This window comes from Ranitomeya imitator, chromosome 4, assembly GCF_032444005.1.
Source record: "Ranitomeya imitator isolate aRanImi1 chromosome 4, aRanImi1.pri, whole genome shotgun sequence".
Taxonomy (NCBI): domain Eukaryota; kingdom Metazoa; phylum Chordata; class Amphibia; order Anura; family Dendrobatidae; genus Ranitomeya; species Ranitomeya imitator.
In genome coordinates this window covers 533,446,419-533,457,360 of record NC_091285.1, presented here as the reverse complement: position 1 = coordinate 533,457,360, position 10,942 = coordinate 533,446,419, and the positions used below count along the sequence as shown (strand labels likewise).

The 10,942-nt window shown below is 41.8% G+C and overlaps 1 protein-coding gene across 2 annotated transcripts in view; it reads right to left on the bottom strand.

Moving 5' to 3' along the window:
* Positions 1-275: 275 nt before the first annotated feature.
* Positions 276-10,942, bottom strand: part of PEX11A (peroxisomal biogenesis factor 11 alpha) — a 43,051-nt gene continuing 32,384 nt past the window's right edge. The window contains exons 3-5 of one of the 2 annotated variants that reach the window (XM_069766209.1): positions 10,700-10,815; positions 842-981; positions 601-747 (exon numbers count right to left, since the gene is read on the bottom strand). In XM_069766209.1, the coding sequence (XP_069622310.1) occupies positions 730-747; positions 842-981; positions 10,700-10,815 (274 nt within the window). In that variant the 3' untranslated portion in view covers positions 601-729. Of the gene's footprint in view, positions 982-10,699; positions 10,816-10,942 lie in introns of both variants that reach the window. The other variant, XM_069766208.1, reaches the window with a different exon arrangement.

The window sequence follows — 10,942 nt, the reverse complement described above, 5'->3', positions numbered from 1 at the left end:
AAAATGGCAAATGACAGGTATAACTGACCTTCTAATCCATCTTCTACCAACTCTGCTGCACATTTAACTTTGCGCTTGCCATAACAACCCAAAAGCATGTCCATCCACAAAATTAGCACTCAGCAACTGACCAACAGCCAGGGTCGTTTTTCCACATTTTTTTGAACAGTCCATATTAAAATTCAGTTTCCCCTGAGGGTAAAGTACTGTACAACATGTTGGCACCCTATAAAAATTTTTTTTGAATATACTATTTGCCCTGCACGAGAAATCATTGCTCTAAGGCCTGCTTGAGTAGACAGCTTTGCACTGAAACCAGCATTAGTTAGTGTTGTGTTCCTTCAACACAGCTAAGAGTATGATTTTTAACAACTAGCTGCCAAAAAAATACCAAATTGTGATGATCTCCCTCCTCCAATCAGTTTTTTAACCTTAATTGGGGATTTGCTATGGTCAGAATACCCACAATTGAAGATATCAGGCCACAAATGCCAATGAATCCAGAATTGGTTTTGTAAAATCCTAAACGATCAAGAGGACTAAAAAGATCACACACATTTTTGATTGTGTCCAATAAGACGGGAGGGTGCTTCTTCAAACTCAAGCCGAGGAAAAGTAAGAAGTTCTTAGGGCTTTTCAGTGAAGTATTGCTTGAATTCAGAGCTGGACCATTCTCATGATTAGCCCCCCGTTGTCCACATTTCCTCTCGTTCTCTATGCAGTTTATTATTACATACAAATCCCTGGCTAGATGAAAGAGGAGAGAATAGAAATAACACTGGCTGGCTCGATGCTGCCACGTCTCCTTCTTGATGTCTGAAACTAGATCCACACTTCTTACCCACAGGACAGTGTCGCAGGTAAAATACAGAATGCGGTTCAGATTGGCAGCAGTAAGGCAGTAGCACAGAACCGGATCTGACAGTTGGATCGAGGCTTTTGAGGCTTCAATTGCATGCACCATGTTACCCAGCCGAAACACTAAAAAAAAGACAAGAAATAGTTAATTATACATCTGTCAGATCACCACTGTAACAAATGCCAAACTCACATTAATGTCATAATATCCCATTATCACCAAGCACATTCCAATATCAGTAACCTAGAGCGGATCATCGTATTATTCTCTACTTATCAATGTCCGTTTCTCCTACAGAAATAACCAGAACTTACAGAGACCCCTCTGAAATGGTGAATGACCCTGAAATAGGATCCTGACCATACATGCCTATAAAGGCATCACATCGATATCACCTATGAGCCACAATGGGAAGCCACTAATTTATTGCGCTGACCTGTCCATGTTTTACATGGCTGGCCATTTTATTTTTTAAATTCTGCCATGTATTACTATTGGTCTCTGCAGCAGGGTAAAGTATGGTCATTATGATGCATCCCCTGACATTGCTGATCACAGAGGTTTCTGGAGATGGAACTGATCCAATATTTTTACTTATGCATGCAAACTTGGGTTTAACAAGAAGGATTTTTGGACTAAAAATGTAAAAAAGATGGAAAGTTCACACTTGTGAAAAAAGACTAAGGATATGTGCACACGTTCAGAAATTCATGCAGAAAATTCCTGTGGAAATCCGGACATTTCTGCCAGATTTCCGCATGAAATCCGCATGCGTTTTTTGCGCATTTTGATGCGGTTTTGACGCGGTTTTTCCCGAACATTTCCCAATGCATTAGACAGTGGGAAATCCGCGAAAAAAAACGCAAAATTAATGAACAGGTTCATTATTTTTCCGCAATGCGTTTTTCATGCGGAAAAACGCACATCATGTGCACAGAAATTGCGGATTCCATTATAAATGAAGGGATGCTTAATGTATACAGATTATTTGCGGTTTTATAGCGTTTTTACAGCGCAAAAACACTAAAAAACCGCAAATAATCTGCAATGTCTGCACATAGCCTAAAGTTAACAGAAGATCTGGACAAACTATTGGTGACATTGAAAATATAAATTTTTAACTGTACGTGTCCTTTAATGTTACAAGATTTAGTCTACGTTCACATTAGCGTTCCGCTAATGTGCGTCGCTGTTGCGTCGGCGACGCAGCGGCGACGCGCCCCTATGTTTAACATAGGGGACGCGTACGTTTTTTTGGTAGCGTTTTTCGACATGTGCGTCGTTTCCGACGCTAGCGTCGGACGCAAGAAAATGCAACAAGTTGCATTTTTCGTGCGTCCGATTTTCGTCAAAAAACGATGCACGCGTCGCAAAACGCAGTGTTTTTGCTCGCGTTTTTTGTGCGTCGTGCGTTGCGTCGCCGACGCACCGGCGCGCAACGCAAATGTGAACGTAGCCTAAGAGATACATTTTTAATGATGTCTTTCAGAACAGGCAATGCCCAGCTAAATTTAAAAAGGTCTGGGGTCTCTGGGTGGCTATTCTCTTAACCCTTGGCACGCAAGTATCACAGAAGTTAAAAGTTTCATTCTTGTTATGTTCCTTTTTTGCTATATGTGTTTTTTTTTTTCTTTCCCTCATCTCAGCCTAAACTTTTGTGGACCTGATACGTGCACTCCCCCGGGGTTTTGCTCATGGCTTGGGTCTGTGACTCCCAAATGTCTTCTCTAGCCGAAGACTCCTTTATATTTCTCAGTTACATGTACAGGTGCTTCTCACAAAATTAGAATATCATCAAAAAGTTAATTTATTTCAGTTCTGATGATTCTGGCTTACAGCCAACGAAAACCCAAAATTCATTATCTCAGTAAATTAGAATACTTTATAACAACAGCTTGAAAAATGATTTTAAAATCCGAAATGCTGACCTACTGAAATGTATGTTCTGTAAATGCACTCAATACTTGGTCAGGGCTCCTTTTGCATCAATCACTGCATCAATGCGGTGTGGCATGGAGGCGATCACCCCGTGGCACTGCTGAGGTGTTATGGAAGCCCAGGTTGCTTTGATAGCAGCCTTCAGCTCATCTGCATTGTTAGGTCTGGTGTTTCATCTTCCTCTTGACAATACCCCATAGATTCTCTATGGGGTTAAGGTCAGGCGAGTTTGCTGGCCAATCAGCACAGTGATACTGTTTGTTTTTTTTAAACCCGGTATTGGTACCTTTGGCAGTGTGGACAGGTGCTGCGGGAGAATGAAATTTCTATCTCCAAAAAGCTTGTCGGGAGAGGGAAGCATGAAGTGTTCTAAAATTTCCTGGTAGACGGCTGCACTGACTTCGGTCTTGATAAAACACAGTGGACCTACCCTACACCAGCAGATGACATGGCTCCCAAAACCATCACTGATTGTGGAAAATTTCACACTAGACCTCAAGCAGCTTGGATTGTCTGTCTCTCCACTCTTCCTCCAGACTCTGGTACCTTGATTTCTAAATGAAATGCAAAAATGTACTTTAATCTGAAAACACCACCTTGGACCACTGAGCAACAGTCCAGTTCTTTTTCCCTTGGCCCATGCAAGATGCTTCTGGTGTTGTCTATTGGTCATGAGTGGCTTGACACAAGAAACGTGACACTTGTAGCCCATGTCCTGGATACGTCTGTGTGTGGTGGCTCTTGAAGCAATGACTCAAGCAGCAGCCTACTGCTTGTGAATCTCCACCAAATTTTTGAATGGAATTTTCTTAAGGCTGCGGTTATCCCGGTTGCTTGTGCACCTTTTTCTACCACACTATTTCATTCCACTAACCCCTTACAGGCATCTGGTGTAATAGTACGCCGATGTTGGTTTTCCTCCCTTTGATGTGGGCTCCGGCGGTGAGCCCACATCCCTCCCGGGACATGTCAGCTGTTTGGAACAGCTGACATGTGCCCGACTTAGACACGGGTTAAATCGCGATCCACCTGTGGCTATTAACTAGTTAAATGCCGCTGTCAAACTGGCAGCAGCATTTAAATGGCGCTTCCGGCAATCGCGCTGCATACACGCACACCGATGACCTGCGTCACGTGATCGCGGGTTACCGGTATATCAGCATGACAACCCGAGGTCTCCTGCAGACCTCTATGGTTGTCAGTGCTAGATTGCTGTGAGCGCCACCCAGTGGTTGGCGCTCATAGCAAGTCAACAATTCTACTACATAGAGGCGATTTGACCATTGCCGCTGTGTAGCAGAGCCGATCGGGATATGGCAGCTTCCTATGGAGACAATAGAAGCATGCTAAAAGTAAACAAAAAGTTTTTAAAAATATAAAAAAAATTAAAATTTAAAAGTTCAAATACCCCCCCTTTCACCCCATTCAAAATAAAACAAATACAATCAAACCTACACATATTTGGTATCGCCGCGTTCAGAATCACCTGATCAATATAAAAAAAGGATTAACCTGATCACTAAATGGCGTTGCGAGAAAAGAACAAAAAAAAAAAAAAAAAAAAGTCAAAACGCCAAAATTAGTTTTGGTCGTCACGACATTGCATTAAAATGCAATAAAGGATGATCAAAAGACCATATCTGCACCAAAATGGTATCATTAAAAACGTCAGCTCAGAACGCAAAAAATAAGCCCTCACCGGACACGAGATCATGAAAACTAGAGACGCTGTGGGTATTGGAAAATGGCGCAATATTTTTTTTCACCACTTAGATAAAAAAGAACCTAGACATGTTTGGTGCCTATGAACTTAGTATTTTGTCCCTTAGTAATGACCTCACACTGACCGGAGATCTAACAGATGAAAATATATTTAGCAGATTGTCTTACTCGGCTGTACATAGAGGTGGACATAGAAATGCTGTCTCTTTAAATCTGCCACAGGTTTATTGAGGTACTGCATAAATCAGTGTAGCGCAAGCAAAATAAACTTGGCCTTTCTGGCCTGACAGGAAAACAATACATAACCAATGGCACAGTCTGTGTTGCTGCGGAGATCTGGTCTTCAGAGATAAACACTGAAGGCTGTGTATTTATCCTCTGGACTCCATCTTGGGTTGGAGATACTGTGAACAGCCTCCCATCCACTCTACAGCTATCTACTAAACCTGGCCCTTAAACATCACCGATTAACCCCTCTCAGCACTTAGTGTGCTGGAGCGTTTTCCTAGGTCCGTATCACTGAAGCTAACAACCTCAGTGATACATATCTTCCTTCCAGTACTTTGCCAGTGACTTGGACACAATACACATGGGAAAATAAATATTTGATACACTGTCGATTTTGCAAGTTTTCCCTCCTACAAAGAATGGAGAGGACTGTAATTTTTATCATAGGTATACTTCAACTGTGAGACAGAATCATAAAACAAAGAAAATCCATAAAATCACATTGTAGGATTTTTACATATTTCATGTAATAAAATAGTACGGTAATTAATTAAGTATTTGAGATAACTATGAACAAACCTTACAGGATGCCCAGGAGTATGCCAAATTAAAACAGATATTGGCACTCAGGAGTGACCATGTCTGTTTGATCCCAAAGGGTCCATCACTGGGCATATTGTGGCGACAAATTCCGTCGTTCCCAAATGTTTGACCTACTACATCTGCTACAGAAGTGGTTGTTGCAGCTGGGGTCCTCCAGCCCAGGTGGGCAAGTGAGTTGTTATGGACGAAGGATCTTAAAGGGAAGGTGCCGCATTTTATTTTTTGTATTAAAAATGATTGTTTATATAAACAATTATTTTTAATACAAGTTCACATTTTTTAACTAACCTTTTTTATTATTATTTTTTCAGCCACTGGGCGCCACCATTTTGCTTTGCAGAAGTGTAAGTGTAGCTGCACGACACTTACACTCTGCAAATACGGCTGCCCTGGGCATAGAGATCTGCGGTCGGCGTCCGACCCTATACTTTGCATTTAGCTGCTACTTGCTGTGATCTGGCCACGCCCCCTGAGCCGTCCACATCACATCAGAGGCAGGAGTTCGGCGCCATCTTTCTGGAGCTCACAGTGTGTCTGTGAGCTCCACTTGAGAGCCCTGCAGCTATAGGAGGAGACCACCAAGGACGGCACAGGAGGGAGAAAGGAGCAGCGTCGGCAGCAGTGAAGTAATATCGGCGGGAGAGGGGTAATCTAATCCTATCCTTTGTGATGCTGACTGAGCAGTGTATCTCCTCTCCTGTGCGTTACTGTGTATCTAATCCTCTCCTGTGTGATGCTGTCTGCTGAGCCGTGTATCTAATCCTACCCTGCATGATACTGTGCTGAGACGTGTATCTAATCCGCTCCAGTGGGATACTGTGTGCTGAGCCGTGTATCTAATCCTCTCCTGTGTGATACTGACTGAGCTGTGTATCTAATACTATCCGGTGTGAAACTGACTGCTGAGCTGTGTATCTAATCCTCCTGTGTGTGATACTAACAGCTGGGCCGTGTATCTAATCCTCTCCTATGCACTCCTCTCCCCCGTTATGTGTGATCTATATGGCGGTATTATGTGAGAAGTATATGGCAGTATTATGTGTGAAGTAAATGGCGGTATTATGTGTGATCTATATGGCGGTATTGTGAGAACACTGGTGGTATGTGAGACCTATATGGCGTTATGTGTGAAGTATATGGCGGTATCATGCGTGAAGTATATGGCGGTATTATGTGAGAACACTATGGCGTCGTTATTTGCGTATTATGTGAGAACTATAGGACAGTATTATGTGTGACCTGTATGGCGGTATTATGTGAGAACACTATGGTAGTATTATCTTCAGAAAGGGGACCCATCCTAGGGTGGTTCTGGCTGAGCACCTGCACACGGGTCTGGGGTAATAGAGGGGCAGCATGACCTCCATTTAGGTGCAGTCAGGGGAGGGCTGGTGAGGCAGCTGAAGAGAGGCGTCTCATTTTTATCGTTACTATATGGCTACATTTTGTTCCCAGCGACACCTCGCTTTCAAACGTTGCTGGGACAGCATGGAGAAGACAGGATCTGAGGAGGGGAATGGGGTCTTTGCATGCAATGTCTGGATCAGAACAGGCCATCAATCCGCAGAAATGTTTCCTGGATTTCTGTGGAGCAGACAAGCAGACTGTCCATCCATGTGTATAAAAGACAGCGCTCTATGTACAATTTCCGGCTGCTCCGCGCACCGAATAGGGTGCCCCCCCATAGACCAGCACACTACTCTCCTGAAATACTCCGTGTTGCTGTCACCCTGCTCCCTCCACCATATATCTCCAAGAATCCTTGCTGCCTGCCATCCTTGGTGACTGTCTACTTGTCAGTATCACTTTGCAGTCACCAACAAAATGGCTTCTCACTGTGTTAACTGCCATGTCAGCAGACTCCGCCCATAATTACTGCAGTGCAGTAATGTGAGCTAGTTGTACACTAGGTTTTTGTCAAATTTCATTAGCTCCTCCCCCTAATGTTTAAAAGTGGAAATGCCAAACCTTTTAAAATTATTTTTCATATTTTACTAAATTATAAACAAATTATAATATTTAAGAAAATGTAAAAATTCTTTACATTTTTTTCAATCGCTGGGAAAAAAATTTTGGGGATGGCACCTTCCCTTTAAATCTTAGTTATGAAAACTGTCTCAGTCAGAATGTTCTAGCTGTCCATAGCAATTAATCAGAGCCAAGCTTTCACTTTACCTCAGCAGCTTCAATGCTGAAAGCTGCATTCTGGTTGCTATAGGCAATTTGTCTTAAATGTCATGTTGACTGGACGCTAACTAAGTTATTTGTGAATTTTAGAGGTTTCAAAAATTTGTGGAAATGGATAAAAAAGGGTGGAGAGATTATAGAGCACGTCCATATTCTTAAAAAAAAAACGGATATTTCGATGCTACCAACACAAGAGAGAACAGGATTCATAGTTTGCAAGCACGTCGGCAAAAAAAACTAAGAACTTAGAAAAATATCAAGTTGCCCGTTTTGAGACAATTTGGTTACTGCATTCTGAATTTTTTCAGTGTTATAGTCAATTGCATCACTTGTAATATGCAAACCTAGCAAAAAGAATGTAAAATTCTCTCAGACGCCACATCAAAGTGTAGGAATTAAAATTAAGTGCTGCTCTAATGAGGTTTACATTGTTTCCTCGCCAATTATTGACAAGGCATTACCAACCGTCGTATTCGGTTTTGTTTTTCAACTATTAGGTGTTGGACAAGAAGACCCAAATTTATTTTGAGGCTTTGCCTATAAACACTTATTACACTTGCCTTGAAAATATATATACCGTATCTTTTGGACTATAAGATGCACTTTTTTCCCCAAAAAATATTGGGGGAAAATGGGGGTGCGTCTTATAGGCCAGAGAGAGACACCAGGAGACACATCCCAGGCTGATGCGCGGCAGTTTCGCAGATGATCGGTGGTGTGGGGACTCCACCGGCATTTGTGGAAATCTCAGAGCTCCCACACATCCATCCCAGGCTGGTGAGCACAATTTTGTAGATGCTCGGTGGTACGGGGGCTCCGCCAACTGTGAAAGGCCGGAGCCCCCGATGTAAAGAACTAGTCTCCGGAAGCAGCGCATGCACAGAATGAGATCTCGAGAGACAAGATCCTGGGATTGACGTGTGGAAATCCCGGAGCCCTCACACAAATGCCGGCGGAGCCCCCGCACCACTGATCATCTGCTAAACTGAAGCGCATCAGCCTGGGATGGATGTGTGGGGGCTTTCACAAATTGGCAGAGCTCCTGCACCACCGAACCTGCTGCACCAGCCTGGGATGAACCAGACCACCAAACACCTCCTGTGACCCCTCTCCACCAGCACTCCCTATCACACCCTATCCCCCAGGTAAGCTGAATAATTTGGACTGTAAAACAGATCCTCATTTGACGCATTATTTTTTTTCCCTATTTTTCTTTGGGGTGGGTCTTCTAGTCCGGTGAGTCTTTATAGTCCCAAAAATTCGGTATAGATCTGAATCTGCAATGCACAATTACATTTTAATGCAAGCAATTGACGAAGAAAACATGAAGAATGAAGAATCTGGAAATGTTGTAACACTTAAATTTTAGGGAGGACGGCAATATTGAGGAATACAATGAATAGTATGAAACACACGGAGAAATGTACTCCATAAATTATGAAGGCAGTGAGGACAAAATGGAGATTGACATATAGTATAAATCGGAGACAGGGAGAGCAAAATGTCTTGCGGAATTTTAAATGTGAATCTGTATGAAGATTAAGCTACTGTTGTGAAAAAAAGAATGTGTTGGCCACGTACAAAAAAGAATGGGCATGAGACTTTGCCATACGGAAAAAAAAGTATCGGTGGAAAAGGTGCTAGAATATTAACATATACAGTTATTGGTGAACTCACTAGGATTATGGCTTAGCTTTTCGCAGACATGCAGACAGTCAAGGAAATGAGGAAAGAAATATGGGTTACATAATATCACAAAAGTTCCACTGATGATAAACCGTAACACGAGAGCTTTCCACAGAGTACAGAAAGCTAGTGCAAGTGACGTAAAGCCGAAGGCACACTAGCAGACTTCCATCACGATAAACCACCCTTTACTGCAAAGGTATTGGAGGTAATAAAGCCAACTTAGGAAGAGCGGTCATCGGATGATTTGTTGGAACGTTGTGTTGGAGCAGAAACCATCAGCGAAATCGCTCAACTCACTTATGTGAACTTTTGCTCCGAAATGTCTTCATTCGGTTGCAAAGATTGTGAACATAGCTACGTTTTTGGCAATAATTATCTGTAACGAGGGATTTATGACAATTCTTAATCTAATGGGAGTCAGGGCTGTGGAGTCGGTAAGCCAAACCTCTGACACCGACTCCTCAATTTCCATGACGCCGACTCCACAGCCCTGATGGGAATGACTATTGGACAGCAAGCGGAGATGTAAGCGCACACTCGGGACAAGGCTCGTTTAAGTCGCTCAGAGCGGTGTTTGACTCAATTTGAGATGACATATAGCTCTGCAGGAATTTGGGGAGCTCGATGAAGGATTAGTTTATGGTCCTGGAATACCCGATTGCCATAAGTAAACAAGTCTCTGTGTAATCAGTAGGAATAACTTTAACAAGTTTTTCTTGAAACCGCTTTTTTCAAATCAGTAACCGTGATATCTCCAAAACCAATTGGTCAATTAACCCAGGCTTGTACACATTTTGAGAATATTCACCTAGTATAGTATATAAGTGCCTATCTTTTGTTCCATAATCAAGTGAAAAAATTTTTTTTTTGTAATTTTGACAGGCATCCAATTGTGGCAAAAAATGTTACTCAATTTTCAGCATGATGCAATTTTTTTTTAATTTAAATTTTTATTTAAAACGGGTTTTTTTCCCCGTTTCAGACAAGTACAACAGCCGGATAGTGTCCACCGTTCACCACCATTTTCTTTGCCCACGTCACTGCATTTTTACAGTACTTGTTATACTCTTTTCATGACATACAAATTTGTAAGCATACTTCAGACATGTGTAAATATTTTGTAAAAAAAACAAAAAAAAAAAACCTATCCCCAAAATCCTTAACTTTTTCCATTAAAAAAAAACAAATTTGCAAAAATAGCATACAAATTGGGTGTCAAGACTAGAAGACCCCCTTGATTGCATATCTTGTTCTAGCTAATTGTGTTTTCTGTTTTGCAACATGTTAAAAAAAAAAAAAAAAAAAAAAAAAAAAAGGTACATTGTTATGGCATTAGTTTAACAAATTAATGTATTAGGCAGATTGGACAATGAAAAAGGACACAGAAAGTAGCCAGACAAGAACACAGCAGGGAAATAATTAGTGGATGCAGGAAAATACACGCAACTAGAGAAAGCCAATTCTAGTACTTACATTTGCGGCCAGAACTCATGTTAGATTCCACTCGTTTGAGCTTCTTTACCACTTTCTCTCTGCCAGCCTTATTCTCTAAAACATAACTAAGCAACATGCATGCATACTGAGTAGCTCTGAAATGGAAAAAAATGGAGTGTGATGGAGGTTTTATGAAGGAATAGAATGAGGATTCCTGGCTCTTCTCTTACACTATGGGTGAAAGCTTAGGAACTAAATCTAAACGTATGGCAGGGTGCATAT